At 31.0% G+C, this 19837-nt stretch overlaps 2 protein-coding genes across 3 annotated transcripts; one reads left to right on the plus strand and one right to left on the minus strand.

The window, feature by feature from the left end:
* The first annotated feature begins 8295 nt into the window (after nt 1-8295).
* Nucleotides 8296-13288, plus strand: LOC125829100 (transcription factor bHLH68-like). Of its 2 annotated transcripts, XM_049508370.1 has the most exons (8): nt 8374-8669; nt 9188-9587; nt 9878-9952; nt 10356-10421; nt 10997-11062; nt 11751-11819; nt 12550-12594; nt 12812-13288. In XM_049508370.1, the coding sequence occupies exons 1-8, from the start codon at nt 8494-8496 to the stop codon at nt 12938-12940; spliced, it is 1026 nt and encodes a 341-aa protein (XP_049364327.1). In that variant the 5' UTR covers nt 8374-8493; the 3' UTR covers nt 12941-13288. The 2 variants fall into 2 exon arrangements, with proteins under 2 accessions (XP_049364334.1, XP_049364327.1); XM_049508377.1 differs by lacking the exon at nt 12550-12594 and having other exon boundaries at nt 8296-8669.
* Nucleotides 13289-17395: 4107 nt separating this feature from the next.
* Nucleotides 17396-18969, minus strand: LOC125829596 (protein PLANT CADMIUM RESISTANCE 8-like). Its single transcript, XM_049508804.1, has 4 exons — nt 18692-18969; nt 18145-18216; nt 17785-17997; nt 17396-17655 (listed from the first exon to the last, which is right to left on the minus strand). Exons 1-4 carry the CDS (start codon nt 18873-18875, stop codon nt 17573-17575), a joined length of 552 nt encoding a protein of 183 aa, XP_049364761.1. The 5' UTR covers nt 18876-18969; the 3' UTR covers nt 17396-17572.
* Nucleotides 18970-19837: the final 868 nt, after the last annotated feature.

Genomic DNA, 19837 nt, shown 5'->3' on the forward strand with positions numbered 1-19837 from the left:
GAAATTTGATTGTGTCTGATTTTTGTAGACTAAAAACTTTTGTAGTTTTCTACTTTGGATAAATTAGACTATGCAATTGATTTGAAGAATATGAAAACTTCACATAATAAGTCAATGTTGTACTTTTGATTTTCTTTAAACTTCACTGTTATATAGAAATAAATTGTACAAACTTTTTTGTCTCTATTGTTATTATTTTAAATACCAAGTGATATGTCTATTTGTGATAGAGGAAAAATACCAGTGACTTAGAGTTTGTGATTTTGTGCCTCTATGGAATGAACTTTGACATTGTGTAAAAATTGTCAAATGGAATTGAAGCACTATAATTCTTTTGTAAAATAATACTTTCAAAAGAGGTTTCATGTTACCAATGTCACAATGACACTTTGATAGCATGTAAAAAAAATATGTGGAAAAACTATTTTCAAATACTTGAAAAATATTTTTGAGATCATATTTAAAATGTGGGGGGTTCTTTGCTTTTGACAAATAAAATTAAACTTAGTGTCTAATTTAAATTTGGAGCACAAGATATGAAATTTGATGATACTTTTGTATTATTTTAGACACACAAAATTCTTGGAGTATATTTGATATTGTGGTCGTTGAGGTTCCCCTTTACTAGTATATGGTATGACTAGTATGAACCTACCAAATTATATGTATACTTGTTCAAAATGATTGAGTTCTTTTATGAAAAAGTGTCACTTAAAATGTTGTGATTTTTCATGAAAAGACGTGTCTATTATATATAACTATTTGTATAGACATGAAAATTGGTGAATAGTCATTTGTCATGTTTTGTAAAAGAAACATTTGGATTATATTGCCTTTATTGGATCCGATGAAACTTTGTTCATGGGCAGTTCTACAACAATCAAATTGAAAGTTATGGAAAGGTCCTTCCAAAAAGAACATTTGACAAGGTGATGACTCTAAATAATGTTTGTATTCACACAAAATTGTAAAAAAGAGGAACAAATATTTGTGAGGAAAAGTTACCTCACGGAGAGCTTTTCGAACTCAATATTTTTATTTGTTCTTACTTGCTTGAGTCAAACTGTTTGTGACATGAACACTTGGGACATGTCAATTACAAAACCTTGTAAGGAAAACTGATCAACTTAGAAGTTTTGTCTAACTTTGAGTGCAATAAATAAAAATGTCAAGTTTGTGTGAAACCTAAGTATGCTAAGCATTCTTATAAATCTGTTGAAAGGAATTTTAATTCCTTAGAGTTGGTTTACACTGACATTTGTGATATGAAGTCAACACCATCTCGTGGTGGGAAAAAGTATCTCATAACTTTTATTGACAATTGCATTTGAAACAGTTATGTATATTTGCTGATGGTAAGGATGAAGCAATAGAAACGTCTAGGCAATATAAAATTGAAATTGAAATCAGTTGGGAAAAGATAAGAAGTGATAGGGATGAAGAATATATATCTCCTTTTGCAGAAATATGTTTGAAAAGTGAATTTATCCATCAAACTACTGCCCTATTCACCTCAATCTAATGGAATTGCAGAATGAATTTTTTTTTGGAACTTTGGAGGAAATGATGACTACATTACTTATAAGTTCAGGTTTACCACAAAACTTGTGTGGAGAAGCTATCCTTACAGCAAAAGGGAACAACAAAAAGTTGTCTTTTCAGAAAGAAAGCAATAAAAAGTTTTGTTTGTTCATGACACACTATTCCATATGAGAAATGAAAAGGAAGGAAATCCAACTTGAAATATTTCAAAGTGTGGGGGTGTCTAGCCGAAGTCCAAGTTCCTATTCCTAAAAGGATTAAAATAGGACCTATGATTGTGGACTATAAAATTAGACTTGATTAGTCTAGTGAAGGTCTAAAAGACCATGGAAAGAAAAGAGGAGAATGTACTTAATAAAGAGATTCAGAGGCATAGTAAATGTCGAAGGACATCTACTTCCTTCGAATATGATTTTGTAACATTTCTTGTGTCTTCTGTAGACTCATCCTTTTGGAAAGATGGTGCCAATAGTGAGATTGATTCAATCTTGAGAAATCATATTGGAAGTTAATTGATTTTCTTCCAGAAAATAAACTTTTGGGTTCAAAGTGAATCTTCAAAAGGAAAATGAAAGTCGATGGAACTATTGACAAATATAAAGCAAGACCTTGTGTCAAAGGTTGTAGACAAAAATAAGGTTTTGATTTTATCGACACATACTCGCTATTAACTAGAATTACATTCATTCGGATGTTAATTGCATTAGTTGCGGTATATGACCTCCAAATTCATCAAATGAATGTGAAAATAATTTTCATAAATAGAGAATTGGAGGAAGAAGTTTACATGGAACAACCCGAGGGTTTTGTGGTTCCTGGTAAAGAAAGAAAGTGTGTGAACTTGTTAAGTCACTTTATGGACTAAAACAAGCACCCAAACAATGACATAAGAAATTTAACCAAAGTATGTTGGTAAATGGATTTGAGAATGATGGAAGTGATAAATGTGTTTACATTAAAATCACAAGGTCATTGTTTTTTTGTATATTGGTGATATGTTGATCATCAGTAGAGAGACTAATGACATAAATGCTACTAAACATATGATAGAAAGCAACTTTGATATGAAAGATCGTGGAGTTGCTGATGTGATCTTAGGTATAAGAATCATTAGAACTCCAAGATATTTAGCATTGTCACGGTTTCATTATATTGAAAAGGTACTTGACTAGTTCAAATGTTTATATTTCAATACTGTCAAGTCTCCAATAAATGTGAGTTTTGTCTTTTAAAAGAGTGAAGGCGAAAGTGACTCACAATTGGATTGTGCTAGAGTATTGGGAAGTATGATGTATATCACAAAGTGTGCGCGATCAGATATAGCATGTGCTATTAATGAAATTAGTCGGTTTATGAGTGATCCCAATCGAACTCATTGGATGACAAGGAAAAGAGTTTTGGAGTACTTAAGAAATACTCAAAACCACATCTTGTATTTTAACAATATCCAGCAGTACTGAAAGGATATAGTGATACAAATTGGATCACCGGACAAATGAAGTAAAATCCACGAGTGGATATGTATTTACTATTGGTAGATGAGCAGTCTCTTGGAACTATTCCAAAAAAAAAAGACATGTATCGCTAGCTCTACAATGATCTGTGAGCTAGGTGCTCTAGATAAGGTCGGTGAATAAGTTGAAAGACTTCGGAATTTCTTGATAGATATTATTTTTGGCCCAAACCATTGGCATCAGTATGCATACACTTAGATAGTCAAGATGTAATAGTGATGTGAAACAAGAAGATAAAAATAAAATAGAAATAAAAAAAGCTAGATAAAAGAGATAGACACAATTAAATTCAAACAACTAAGAGATGTAATGGTGATACTAACCAAAAACACCACTTAATTGGGAAATAAAAGCACCTAATCTATTAGAATCCTCAAGAAAGTAATAATCTTACTTGCAAATTCTAGGACAAAATGTTGAAGTTCAACAAAGGGCTTCCAAACTCTCACAAGAGGCATAACATGTCCAAAACTACTTATGAAACCCTAATATCTACTATTTATACTAAAACTAAAATAGTGAAGAAAGACTCAATTGCCCTTCATTAAAATTACAAGGTAATTAAAATGGTAGGGCACTTAATATATTAAATATCTTCAAGTCTTCCATGTTGGTGCCTTCCAAAGGTTCCATCTTCATCCATAAAGCTTGCAATGCTTGAAGATCCTTAGCTTGACTCCTTGTGAAAGGCCTCCTTGAAGTAGTGTCACTTTGATCTACATCAAATAGGTAGGGCATGGAGCATGATATATAACGGAAAGTCTTGTCATATAAGACATACACATGATACCGTTAGAAAACTACTCTCTAGTGGAATTATCACAATTGACTTTGTAAAGTCAAAGGATAATGTATTGGATTCACTTATAAAAAAGGCCTAACTAAAGAAAAGGTTGAAAGATCATCTAACGGAATGGATTTACGGCTTAGGACAAGTCATCATGGCGGTAACTCTATCTAGCAGACTGGAGATCCCAAGAGCTAGATTCAAGGAGAAAAATAAAGTTGTGACTGACGGTTCAGCATTGTCAACCAACTCAATTCATTCCCATGATGAAGACAATGCTCAGGAACAAGGATACAACATTAAGGCTTGTTAATAAAGCTTAAAGTTTTTAATGATTTGCTAAGTTTGGCAGATTTGACCAAATAGTGTATCTACGCAATAACACGTTTAGAAATCACCTATGTGAGTGTGAAGTGTAAGCCGTTTCAAAGAGGATGATTGTCAAAAGCCCATCTCTCTATACACTCATGAAACCAGGAGGTGTTCATGGCTGAAACGAACACAACCATAAGAACCATAAACAGTAAAGGATTAATTGTGTGACATATGGTTGTCTAGGTATACACCAAAGCTCGACGGTTCAAAGATATCGCATCTACCGATTGACCGAGTATATCTGACATATGTTCACTACGGAAAGTCCAAGGGGAAACCTACTTATCAAGATGCAATTAATTCTTGCTTGTAAAGTACACATACTTGTCCGTTTCTTTGTCTTTGAGTCATTCCCCATTCATGCGGGGGATTGTTGGGTTTTAAAAGGTGTGAATGGAAAATGAAGAGTTGCGACTTTTATGAAGAGTTGTGACTTTTATGAAGCGTTGCGACTTTTATGAAAAGTTGTGATTTTTATGAAGAGTTGCGACTTTTATGAAGAGTTGTGACTTTTATGAAAAGTTGTTACTTTTATGAAAGGTTGTGACCTTTCCGAAAGACTGTGACTTTTCCAAAGGTTTGTGACATTTCCGATAAGGCACAATAAGAACCTTTTCACACTACCATTTGTTTTCTATTAATTGAGAGATTTCCTCTCATTTTAAGAAAAAGAATTTTCTTGACTTCTTCTACTACTACTAAATCTAGTATTCTAAGTGTACTTTACTGTCGTTGAGTGGTTCGCTGACACCGTGGTTTTAGGTATCGATACACCGGTGAGTAAGATCGTTCTATCCTGGGAGGATATATTCCATTAACCTCGGGTACTTTAGGGGAATAATTTCCTTAAGGGGACACTGTGCATTCAGTGGGCTCGATTTTCTTCTTAAAGAAAAATATTTTGTATATTGTTTCTAATATATTTCTGGTTTTATTTTCTCTACTAATTTAATTTTCTAGTTTTGAAAATACTTTTTAAACTTTGTTATTCTTATCAAGTTCTTCAAAGTTTTTGTTCTAAGTGTCTTACGAATACAATATGAACTACATAGAATCCTCTAGAGGAAAAGTATTTCTCTTGCAAATCTTTAGGCAAAGTTCATAGGCAATAAAAGGAGTTTCACCCATTAGCTACTTACTACAACTGTATATATTGCTTGCAAGAGCATACAGTTTTCACTCTTTTCTTTTTCTTTTTAGAATTTTATTTCGAAAAGCTATTTGGACATAAAATTGTTATAAGTTTCTCAAGATGAATTCCAAAAAGTCATTTCGTAATTTCACTCTAAGAGGGTATTTGAATTGACTTAAAAGTTGGTCAAATCTACTTTTAAATTAATTTTTAACTTCAGAAAGTGTTTGACAAATATAAAAATAACTTAAAATAAGTTAAAAAATCAAAAGCAGGCATCCCCTACTTTTTATTTTGACTTAAAAGTCATTTAATTTTGATTTTTTATTTTTGACTTAAAAACTATTTTGGAGAGTAACTTATATCCACAGATGGTGGAAAAGAAAATTACACCATCATCTCATTTTTAGAAATACATATCAATTTTTTTTTTAAATCACATAATATTAATATTATTAAATAATAATAAAAGAGTGTTATATGGTAACTTGGACTCTAAATTAATTATATGAGTTTGTTAAGAATTCTTACTTGACTTGTCAAAAGTAAGAAGGATTCTTTCATGCTTTCTTTATCCTTATTATTTTCATGCTCATTCTCCATCAACACCATTAAAGCAATTGACATACAAAATTGAGGCAATTTGAGATAAAAAGATGATAATTTTTTACTCATTATTATTTTTCTTTTCAGAATCTAAATTAGTAAATACTCAAAGTCGATTGTATAAAAAATATTTCAATGTTATTTCAAAGAATTTTTTTTCTTGTTCCAATGTATGAAGAATTTTATGTTTTGTGGTAACAATGATTTTTAGAGAATGCTTTTTAGAACTTTTCAGTAAATTGGACAAATCCCAAAATTAAAGGTAGTAATCTTACACTTGAAAAAATAGACACACTATTTCTGCAATTTAGCATAATATTTTGATATTGAATTATTGATAGAAGAAGATCCAAAGACATAGATGAGAAAGGTAGGAAAGAGAGGGAGAAAGATGATAAACCTCAACGTGTTTTAATAAAAGAAAGAAAAAAGATCATTAATCATTAAATGTGAGAATATATTAATTAAACTAAGAAGAAAAATAAGTATTTCTAAAAATAAGTTGATTGTGTAATTTTCTTGTCCACCGTTAGTGGATAGTAATTAATCTCAATTTCTAATGTCATTTCAACTTGAAAACAAATATTGTCCTATTTTTTTCTTCAAATTTCACAGTTATTATGTCCAAATACCCTTGTAATTATCGGAGATAGCTATTAATTACAAATATAGCCCTTATATAATTGAACGTAAGGCTAGAATGAGATTAAGGTCAGCTAAAACATGCAATGTGGCTCGCTTCTAAATCCCCCATTAGAATATTCACTTAAGCCAATTATGAATAACTTCAAGTCTCCTTAACTTAATCTTCCAAAGCTCCTTGAGCTTCGATGACTCTTGAGAATTATCATTCTCCCTTTCTTCGAAAAAAATTGCCCCCAATTAGTCGTAGCTTCTTGAGGATTGTCCAAACTTTATTAAGAAGACAAATCGAGGGTATTAGACATGTAGGCAAGTTTGATATGATTACTAACGTTATTGAAAAAGAAGAGAGAACAAAAAAGCATTGACATGAGATATAAACTTAAAATATATCACCTTCTCTCTCATTTCTAATAACAAAGCCTTTGAATTTACCGTAACAAATTGATCATCTATATACCGTTTTTCATGTCGCCCTTAAGTAGACTACTATTGATCGTTATAATTTGTTCTTGACAATCAAGTGTTTGTGACTAGGGATGTCAAATAAACGAAATATGAAAGTAAACTGAGTTGATAAATGAGCGAATATTAAGTTATTTGAATTAAACTGAATTCTAAGTTAATAATGGGATAATTAATTCCATACTTGAGCGGGTTAGCAGGTCATATTTTCATGGACTAGTTTTAACACAACTAATTATGATTGAGCAACAGACTAGATTGCCCCTAGATGTATTTTTCAAACTACAGCATCTTGAGGGTCCATGACGTAAGAAATGTCTTTTGAATTTTTCTCGAAAGAATGGAACTAAGAGCCCTTCTCTGAAATACAACTTAAAAAGTAGACATAACATGTTTTACATAGTCACTATAGTTTAACATGTTGACTATGTAAAACATGTTATAAGTACTTATTTTATTTTTCACTTATCTAAATTTTTTTAACTATCTTTTTGATAACCATAATATGATTTGAACCAATTTAATTATCTTTTTGATAACCATAATATAATTTGAACATCTAATATAAAAAGATTACATGTGTTATGTAATACAATTAAACTTTTCTATAACGAAATACAAAAGCATGGCCGATAGAATATCTAACTTTCTATATATATATATATATATTGATGTGATAAAAGAGCGTGCTCCGTTTTTCACATGATAAGATCAGAGAATGCAGCTGTATAGCTAGTAACAGAAAAGAACAATCCTTTAGTTACCACTCTTAAGTCAATGAAGTTGGAAAATAAATTTTTTTAAAATAACTCCACGAGCATTTGTTTTTGGGCCTGACCCACCAGCCTTTTGCTGCCTCCACTTTACAATAAAGCTAATTAAAGCAAGAAATTAAAAAAATAAAAGAAGGTATCAATAAGGGGGAAAACAAAATACAATAACAAAGGTTCTCAACCCCACAAGTAAGAAATACTACTACTCTCTCCGTCTCATTTTATGTAACACCTTATCATTTTCAATCTGTCTTCAAAAGAATGTCATCTTACTGTAACTAGAAACAATTTAACTTTAAAATTCCCGAAATGATTTACAACCATACAAATATCTAAGGATTGTTTTAGATCACAAGTTTTAAAAGTCTTCTTTTCTTCCCCCCTTAAACGTGGTGTCAAATCAAATTGTGTCACATAAAATGGGACGGAGAGAGTGCTACTACAAAGTAATGTTTACTCACTTGACAATGATATATATAATACAGCCTTGAAAGCCCTTCAAGAAAGTCTCCTTTTATTGCACAAAAAAAAAGGAAAAAAATAGTGATGTGCAAGAGCAAAAAGTAGTGAGAGATACCGGAGAAGAAGAAAAAGAAAGATCACAAATTTGTGTTGAGAGAGGAGGTGAAAAATAATCATCAGTAGTACTAGTAGCAAATGATGGCTGGAAACCCTACTAATTGGTGGAGCATGATCATGAATGGAAACATGCATCCACAATTATCTCATGATCATGATCAACATAATTCTTCTTCTAATTCTAATTCTTCACATTTTTATGGAGCTCATAATCCAAATCAAGATTTTCCTCGTTCATTGAGCCAACTTCTTATGTAAATATACAAATCTTTAGTCTCTTTCTCTCTCTCTCTTTTATTAATTGTCATGTTAAATTACCTAGCTTGGTTTGATTCTATGTTTAAAGATATTCAGAATTCGAAGTTTATTATATGCACATATTATAGGGTATGTTAAAAATTACTGAATTCGACCTAACTCATATATACTCTCCATGCTAGCTCCTTACCTAGAAAATTTTGATAACTTTCCCTTTTGGTTGAGCTAATAATTTTCATTTGATTTCTTCAAGTCTTGTTCCTATGAGCAAAAAACGGATACAAGATCTAGATTAATTCTATAGGTTCAAAATTAGTGTGATTTTATTAAAGATATATATTTTCAGAGTTTTTTTTTTTTTTTTTTTTGTACTTTTACATATAGTTCGAGCAGAAAGTAATAGGTTCAATTAAACATACAGAATCCACCTTTTCTGGTTATAAGATTTGTATTTTGTGTCATGACTGGGTGAGACTTTTTTTCCTTGTAATTCTCCAAATTTGTCTCTCTGCAGGAGTGGATTTTCTGGTGATGAAGAAAAGTTTGGTATTAGTCCTTTTCATGAGGCTGGGAATTCAGAAGACCAAAGTTTGAATTCCGTCCATCCAACATCATCAACAACTAATTTTAGGGTTCCTGTTGCTGATGTAAAGCCAGAATTGGCCCAATTGTACGACTTTCATCATCATCATCATGTCCACAACGAATTTCAAACATCCTCATCACTGCAACAAAAACTCGAATTAGATACTGATCATTTTACCAGACCTTTAATTGCTTCTAATTGGTCTCAACAAGATTTGTCTTCACCAGCTAGCTCTTGTATTACAACAGGTTTAAGTCATAACCTTTTGAATTTCTCTAACAACAAAGGGGAACATAAGCATCAACATCCAGATCATAATTCAACTGAGGTAAGAAAAAAAAAAAGAGGGGTAATTAATTAAAAAAGTTGATTTATCCATTTCATCTTACACTTATTATAAGTCAATGGATTCATCATTAAAATTTCAAAAAGGGGAAAGTGATTTATATATAAATGCCAAAATAAATTCATGATTAGTATTAGGAATTTAATCAATACAAAAAAGTAGAGATGCTTAGTGATTTTCATTATGAAAATTTTAGCTAAAGCATTAAGTTTTTGAATTTTTACCTTTTTTTTGTTGACTTTATTGACTTTTTTTTATGCATCTATTAAAAGTGTAACAGCACAAGCAGTGGTGGGATTAGTAAGAAGGCTAGGGTTCAACAATCTTCAGCTCAACCATCTCTAAAGGCAATTGTTATTACTATATCTCTCTTCCTTCTCTATTTAATTTTTGTACACACTTGCGTTTGATCATGAACTTTTTTCATTTTTTCCTGGAGTTCAACTCCGAAAAACATGTTTAGTCATAAAATTCTGAAACTTCAACTCGAATTACAAAATTTTCAAGAGTTTGAAAAACAACAAAAATGTGTTTCACTTTTTTCACTCTTAAAAAGTAAAAAACAACGTTAATTAATTTGTGTTCATAGCCAAACACAATTTCACTTTGAAAATAAAAACTTTTTTTTTTCAAATTTCACAATAAAATATGGTCAAACACCCATAATTTCACTGAAAACTATGGAATTACCTAGCAAACTAAAGTCCTTAATTAAGTTAACAGTTTTTTTTGCTTGCAATTTCTGTGCAGGTAAGAAAGGAGAAGCTAGGAGATAGAGTAACATCACTCCACCAACTTGTTTCTCCATTTGGAAAGGTAAAGTTACTAGCTAGGTTGCAACTTTTCACACTTGGAATGTGTAATTATTTTTTTCATATCATTAGATTAAGTTGACTTCTATAGATTAATCTATAAGTAATATAACAATCAACTTAATAATTTTATATAATAAGTTAAAATTCATCGATCAATCAGTCACACTAAAATTGAGACACTACCCAATTAGACAAGTAGTGTACGCAAGGTTCGAAGATAAATTCACCATCGTATGACTGACAGACAATTACATGTTAAAATTATTTACAATGGTGTCAATGCATGTAAATTAAAACATAACTTGTGGTGCGTATTAATTAGCCTATTTCCCATGCTGGTGGCAGTACTGGATCACTGAAAAGAATAAGATTGAAATAGTACTAATTAATTTTTTAGGAATTTAATTAGTAGATAACACATTTTAGATTCCTTTTTGCTTTAGTGATCTTACCCATGAAGGTGTGTCTAAATTAAATAAAGTTTTTCAACACAAAAAGGAAAAGAGAAAAAGAAGAATATATGGCTTTAATTTGTGTTGGTGTGTGAGACAGACATGTCATGTTTCTCTTTTGCAGACTGATACAGCCTCCGTCCTATCAGAAGCTATTGGCTACATCAGATTCCTTCAGGCTCAAATTCAGGTCTTCCTTTTTTTTTTTCATTCATAAGCATGCTGTGACTTTCAAACTTACAACTACATCAGTTTAACTTATATACGTCACCATATACACTATCTAAACATTCATTGATTTTGACATGTTTGCAATATATATACCCCCTCCATCTCATTATATGTGAGGTAGTTTGACTCGGTACAGAGTTTAAGAAATAAAGGAAGACTTTTATAACTTGTGGTCCAAAATGAATGATAGAAATTTGTGTGACACAATAAAATAGGCATTTAGTAGTTAAATTGTTGCTTAGTATAGAAATGTGTCATTCTTTTTCGGACGGATTAAAAAGGAAAGTAAGTCACATAAATTGGGATAGAGGGAGTACTATATTTCACGCAACTTTAATTTAAGACCCTAAGATTAAAAAAAAAAATTATTTTCTTAAAGTATGTGTCAAGTCAAATTAGATCATTCTATTTGAAACGAAGGAATATTACTATTCACCTTATTATCTTTCAGATTACTTATCTTACTTATTACGAATCGATCGTCCTATATATGTTACTAACTTATTATAAATATGTGAAAAATCTTTTATATTACTATGAATATATATATTATATTTAAGATATATCCATTGATATTATACATGAATTTTTATCATTTTAACTTCTTTATGTATATTTTTTTTCCTGTGGTGCACGTATATATGCAGGCATTAAGCTCACCATACCTGGGCAATGCATCAGGAAGCATGGGTCACATTCCCCAACAATCACTGAATGTAAGAATTTATTCTTTTCACATTTTCCAATGCACGACCAAGATTGCTCATCAGTTTCTCATATTTATACACGTGCGACTGACTAATCATATCTGATTAATTCGTTAATTATCAAGATTAACCTTTATTTTTTCTTGATTTCAAGAAAATTATTATTTACTGCCAAAATAGCTTGATATACAAATGCCTACTTTATTGGATCCCTCAGCAGTTCACCAAAAGCTAGTTATGTGAGGCTTTACATTTGTAAAGCAACAGTTATATCAAAGTGATATGTTCATAAAAAGTGACCGGCCTAAAGGTGAAATGAACTTCTCAACAATAATTGCACTTCTTCAACTATATATGAGTTTGTTAAAAACAAACTCTGATGATCTGTTTTCTATTACGTAGTTTGACTGAGCACAAAGTTTAAGAATATAAAGAGTACGTCTAATTCATGTGTTCTTTAATTAATTAAAAGTGTAACTTACAAAATGTAGACTTTAAATTGTGGTTTAAATATGATGTCATGCCTATAAGGGAGTGTTGTTAAGTGTAAAGATGAAAATGTTAACACTAAAAGTTTACTACATATAAAAATGTGACGTTCGTTTTAAAAACAGACTAGAAAGAAACAGAAGGAGTAGCTTAATAGTCAAGAAAGGGGATAATAAAGTTTTGAATTTGGATCCATTATAACTTTCTTGTCCGTAGATACTGATTTCAATTCTAATTCCTTTTCATCTAGTTTTTGGATGGTAATTTTCTGAAAAGGAGGCCAGCAAATAAGCAGGTACGGTATAATTCTATTCAATGCATGCATGCCCCATTACTAGTGTCACAATTAGCAAATATATTAAATTTTACACCATCAGGATAATTTAACATGTTATAGCAGGTTACTTATCATTTGTTCTACGACGTTACTAATCAATGCTACGTACTAAATTGAGTTGCCTCTAATTATCTTTTAAGCTAAGTGACCTGATTTTAATTTTCATTCTCTATAGGATTCTCAGCACAAAGCGATGGATTTAAGGAGTAGAGGGTTGTGCTTGGTTCCTATTTCTTGCATGGCAAATATAGGAAGTGACACCGGCGCCGATTACTGGGCTCCGGCTCTCGGAGGAGGATTTTGATGTTACAAGTGTTTATTCTGATTGGATTTAAGTTATATACACTGACAATATAAAAATACCGAGGAGTCAACAAACTGATGATAAGACGGATCGGAGCCTCTGTGTCCTCATGGAATGAATGATATAACATCACAAAGCAGTCATTCTCAGTATGGAAGTCATCAGAGCTGACTGTTTGTGATGCTATTTTGCATTTGAAATCGGGTCAAAGATAAAGTGGTATTGTCCAATGTACAATATGGTCCTATTTTCTTGAATTTCATGAATAATCATACTACCTTACTAGGTAGTTCATAAGTGTTGTATATGTAACTTGGAAATCCATAGGTACAATCAACATATCGTTTCAGAAATTTTATCTTTCTTGCAATATCTTTAAATTCGTTACTCTTAGTTGTTGTTTTTTTTATGATCGAGAAATTTATTTGGGACTATCGTTAGGAAGATAAGTATTAAGCAAAAAAATGTATGTATTTAAAAACTATATGAAAAGTACTATAAATTGCAATTTTGGCATATCAATTTGATGAAAAAATACACCGTAAAATATTTGTCAAAATTATTATAGTTTGACTCTAAAAAAGGAAACCATGACAACTAAAAATGGACGGAGAGAGTAAATAATTAAGCTTCCGACTTTAGGTCAAGATTATATTTCACTTTTGAGTCAAAATTGCACGTATGATCGCTCAAATTACCACAAGTGAATAATAGTTTGATGAAAATGATGAGATTATGGTTGTGTTCGATAGAGGAAAATATTTTCCATTTTTTTCTTGTTCGATTTGACTTAATTAAATGTTTTGGCTCAATTTTATGTTTTTGGACTCCATAAGAATTTGTTGATATTTTTTATTAAATCTTCTTGTTACTAGATTTTCCATTAAAAAAAATTAGGAATAGCTGTTATTCCTTTTTTCTACCGAGAAACATTTCCCTCCGATCAAAAGAACTAGAAGATTCTACCACTGAAAAACGTCTACCTTCGGCTACAAGTTGAAATGGAATGATGAATGTTAAATTTGTATTAGATCAGTGTATAGTAAAGAATCATCTAATTAAATTAAATCACACACTAATTATTAATTGCCACGAAATTAACAGTAATTTCTTTTTTAAATAATTTATAAATTGTGGGGGCGGCGGAATTAAGGATCTATCCTCGACTAATGAACTTTGTAATTGCCTAGGTCATTCCACTTTCGTTTTCCACTAACAAAAGGTAAACAATTTTAAAATAAAGAAACTATTATTAGTTCCTCTCTATCCAATAATTTCTGTTTGAAATTTCAATAAAATACATATATGACACGATGATAGGAAATTATTTAATTCTTAATTTTATCCTTTTATAAAAGTTAAATTATTTAATTCTTAATTTTATCCTTTTATAAAAGTTGACAATAAATTAAGATTCGTGCTGGGATATATGTACTTGTGTGTTAATTGCTATGTAAGAAAGTCAAGAAGCAATTATGCATTCATTATTTAATGTCAATAGTGTCTTGGGACATCCAAAAAAGTGAAATGTGCTTAAAAGATTTGAGGCTTTGACAATATTATTATTTAAGATGATTAACAAATTAAACAATGAAAAGAAAAAAAATGTATATGATTAAAGTTGGTTCAATACAATCATCAATTCATGATCAAGCCAAAACATATTAAATCAAATATTAAATTAATAAAAACAGTAGCATTATGTTGTCTACTTGTGCTTTTTAAAAAGGACCAACAATATATTTGAATTCGTTTTCAAAGCTAGATAGTGACAGTTTAGAATGGACGCGCGGTAGTTGAATCTCGATTCATGATTTTAAATTTATGAATTTCTATAGAATTTTCATGAAGTTATTGTATAATAATAATAATAATAATAATAATTAAATTTACTAATAAATATTTAATAAACTTCTTAAAATTAATATAATTTTTTTTGACAAAAACTACTTGATTCATGTTACATATAACACATTGTGAATCCGCCCTTGTTGTTGTGGCCAATTTCAATTTCCCTTAGCAAGTTATATACCTGTCCCTGTCCATTCCCCAACCTTTTATTTGCAAGTGGCTAGGCGGCCTAACGTTTACTAATCAGCCAATCACTTTTTAGTTCATAACGAACAAAACGTCGTCTTTATGTACAGCAAGATCACAAAGAGACATAGCTAGGTTTTATTGTTGATGCTGAAAATATTCAGTTACCATGGTGAGAAACTAGGTCGGGAAAAGTAACTTTCAAATTGTTGTTGATTTGAAGTTCTATATCTACATAGACAGGTTTTTAGTGAAAAAAGAATTATGCATCTACATATATACACACACGGAAGGTTTTTTGTGACATGACTTGAAGGCATAAGATATTAGAAGCGAGAATACTAATAATTCTAAGAAGAAGAAAAAAATGATTTTCTACTAGTAAAAGGTTTTATACTTACCTGGAAGTCATTAGATTTTTGTACTTAATAAAAGAAAAGTCTAACTATAACATATTCTCTTAATAATAGCATATATATATATATATATGTAATAGACCCCAACAAGTATTGAATTGAGACAAGTACTACTAGTTTTTTCTACCTTTTATGGTACTATATCAAACAAAATACATTCATTCTAACTTTATTCCTTATTTTGTTTGTTTGTTTGGGGTATAATGATGATAATGGACCTGTCTATTGTCAGTCAGTAGCTGGAAACCCAATTATAGAAATATCGTAAAAGATTAGGAGGAAAAAAACGTGATTTAGAATATCCAAAAAAAATTGAGCAAAATTTCACTAGTAAGTGGTTAGGTTAATTTCACTAATTAAAGATAGGTTAAATGAAGTGAATGAAACATATCTAAATCATGATTGGACTAATTAAGAGAAATGATCCGACTAATAACTAATTATATGTTTGACTATACTACTAATCTACCATCTATAGTGGAGATTCAAGTTTGATAGGGTAAATTTTAGGTTTAGCAAACATAAAAGTCATATTTGTATGTTATAGTTTGTATATATAATTGCGCTCCATAGCAAATTTAGTGTTTGCTATGACTATTAATATGTATATTTCGGTATACTTATACATAAAAAATATGTATTTGGGTCTATTTGTATATTTTGATATATAAATGGGTCCTACATTTGTATATTTCGGTACAATATACAAATGGGATGGCAAAAAACATGGAATATTTGCTGCGAATTACAAATAAAAAAAACTATGACTATAACATTTAATTTGAACTAATAGTTTGTTATTTCATATAATTTTCTCTAACTTTATATGAATACAGTTTTCGGCCTCCTTGTTACTCTTTTATAGTTTAAATTCTAAATAGCCAGCTATATTTTTTTTTCTTTGAGAAAATTACTTGATGTAGCAGTTGCGGGCCTTTATCACTTATATAATGGTACTTTAAGAAAATTACAAAACATAGCAATATTATATATTTTAATAGCTGATATACAATATACATAAATCTGTTTATGTAAAAGTAAACTAAAATCTCACTATATATTGTAAAAATGAATGCTAATAATGCTACTTATGGAATTTTGCCTTTTTCTTTTCATCCATTATAAACAAACAAATTTTAGGAAATGACAATGTTGAAGACGAAAAATAAAGGTCCAAAAATAAAGTAAAAGAAGGCCGACAAGAAAAATAAGACGGCCCAAGTTAGGGGCCCAACTTGATTCACAATAACTTAGTACTTCCGTAATTCAACTCTTAACAAATAAGATTGAAGAATTATGGAAAAATTACAGAAATCCTACCTTTTAGTTTACATATTATCATTATCCCCTATAAGTTTTACAAATCTCCAAAATCTCTCATTTTCGCATCAGATTAATGTATCAGCGCTTATATTATTGTATCTCGCGCATCAGATTAGTGTATCATGTATAAAATGTAATGTATCTTACTTAACAATTAATGTATCTCGCGCATCAGATTAATGTATCAGCGCTTATATTATTGTATCCGTTTGAGGGATTTCTGTAATTATAAACTTTTAAGGGATAGATTGTAATTTTGCCTTAAAAGTATGTGATTTCTGTAATTTGCCCAATAATTAATCTAAATAGTCGTCCACCTACGCATAAATTAAAAAGAAATAGTACCTTTTAAAAAAAGGTAAACGTGCGGCTATTTGTCTAAAGATAAGATTAGGCATGAAATTAACCCGGCCCATCCAATAGATGCTAAATCTTCATTAGTCCATTGCAATGGAAGTATGAAACTCTTTTTCTTTTTTTTTGTTCTTGTTGGATTGTTTTTAATGCTACGTAGTGAACACATATTTTGTTTTGTTAGTCATATTATTTGGAATAAAATGTGTTCACATAGAGCATAATGATCCTACAGGATTCTTATTATCGATTTTAATTACTTTGGGGTTGATGCTGTTATGTATAGCAAGCACATAGACAAGAGACATTGCTTCGATTAAAACTGTAATCTAACTCGAAATGGGGTTCTAAAAACATAGTTCAAACAATTAACACAGCCAACAATATGGTTGAGTTTTAAGGATACAACTTCAAACATGAACAGAATCTGGTTGTTGCAAAAAAAAATGACTAGCACACTACAACCTCAAATCAAACAAATAAAGAAACACAATCTTGAAATTTACTTTGACATGGATTGTACTTGAGGAGCTTGATTCACTTGTTGGTTCCCATAGTGCTGCTGAGCAACTATACCATTCCACCCTGCACAACATTTATTGGAACAATGTTAAGATATTCGTGACTTAAGAGTCTCATCATCATCTATTAGTTTAAGCTTTTAGATGAACGAGACACACAGTACAATATTAATTGTAACCAAGTGTGACATACCTAGAGCGGGATCAAGTCCCCTGTTTCGAAGCTCTCTGAATTCTTGACAAAGAGAGCAACATGGACAGAACATATGGGAAATCATGTCTGAATAAGGAGCTTCCACGAGATTATATCTTTGTCTCAAATGGGTTCTATATTTTGAGCCCATGATCCACTGAGAGCAAATAGCAGGCATCATCAGCATGTATATGAAAGTCCCTAAAGGGCATGCTGCATTAATCACCAAAACACAAAAAATCAAACTTTGGTATTAGTTCATAGCACAAGCTAACAAATATGCACAGTTTTTATTCAAAGAGTTTAACTTCTGTATACGGAAAATAATAAAAAGTAAGATGGGTCGACTAGGAAACTTACTCATTTGTCCTGCATCAACGACTTCTGCTATTTGTCCAAATGTTACACAGGGTAAGAACGCCGTTATAACAGCTGCACAAACAAACAAGAAAGTAATTTTTAGAAAGTGGATCCAGAATTTTAAGTCAGTAAATGTAAAGATGTTGGGATTCCAATACCCCACACAACATGGTAAACCAAGAATTCAGATGAGCTTGACTCTGCTACCGAGATAAAACAATGAATTTTGGGCCTAGCTCAAGAGGTGATGATTGTCCAATACCCCACACGCCCAGGACTGGACATCTAAAGTGTGAACAATATAACATAAATGCCAAACATCGAGTAAACCTAGAATTGGGATGAGTCTATCTTTGATACCATGAAAAATAAATGGACATTCGGCTTCACTCAACCTCAAAAGCTAACTCAATAGGTGAGGATTGCCCTAAAACATTTAAGAAGAGACCAACTAACTCATCCCACATCAATAAGACTCTAACAATGATAGTAACACAATAAGTAGTTGATACTAAAATAAACTATTAGCAAGAAAAACTTAATTTACCATTAGTTAGGTCCAGATGACAATCAAATAAGCCAGTACTCCAAGGAGCTCCAATTGTTAAGTGTGATGGTGACTGATATACACCTTGTACTCCTTGGAACTGTTGAGGTTGTGAGGCAGCTGGTTCAGTACCACTCTCTGCCTGAGAGGTTTCTTCTTCATTGTTTGCTTCAACTCTTCCCATTGTTAATCCAAAAATTTTACAATTATCCCTTAGTATAGGATGAAGATATATCAATAAGTTCTTTTATATATATAGTAGGAAAGGACTTCTTGTGTGACATGTACAGAGGGGATGGCATCTTTGACTTGGAAAAAACAATCACTGAGAGATTATTCAGCTTAACTATGGTCAAAAGTGTCCTTTTTCACATTATACGATTTTTAAGAGTATCATCAATATCACAGAAAAAGACAAAATTAAGGGGCTAAAATAGAATAGTCAAGTTATTGGAAGTTTCCTACACCATTTTATTCCTAGTTGGTTATGTATTCATATGCCACTAGGCAAGTTTGATAGCTAGTTACATCTTGGGAGGAGGATTAGTATAACGTCCCTTTTCAATAATATTTGTTTGATTTGCATTTGAGTTGTTTCATATTCGTCGTAGATATTCATACTATCCTCTTTTGATTTGTTGTAGTTGAACCGATTATCTTTCGAAAGCAACCGTGAAATTACACTGCTTAATTTACTGTATTGTTAGTTATACTATCCTCGTATTTGATTTCACTCTTCAAGTATTCTCTTCAGAGTCGATACTTATCTCTATGCTAGGAAAATGCCCAAGGAGACTTGCTGTTAATTTAGAAAATGAACAAAAAGAAAATGATATTCTGAAAGGTAGTTATTCAAAGTCAACTTGCAATAGTAGAGACGTGTAGTGCATTAAAACAGAAGATTCAATAAATAATTTCTCATACTAATTAGCCATTATTTCATATAACAAGACACGTTTATATCTCATACTAAACATATGACTAGATTGACGATTGTACATGTTTTGCATTATGGCATGATCATCAAAGATTCAAACTGTATACAAGATGATGATACAACCAAGACGATCATTTTTCTTCTCTTTTTAAAATTTCTGAGAAATTTCCTGTGAACTTCTGGCTCAACTCTAGCTCCCACTACGTACC

This window comes from Solanum verrucosum, unplaced genomic scaffold (genome assembly GCF_900185275.1).
Source record: "Solanum verrucosum unplaced genomic scaffold, falcon-dt-bn FXZP01000102.1, whole genome shotgun sequence".
NCBI lineage: Eukaryota > Viridiplantae > Streptophyta > Magnoliopsida > Solanales > Solanaceae > Solanum > Solanum verrucosum.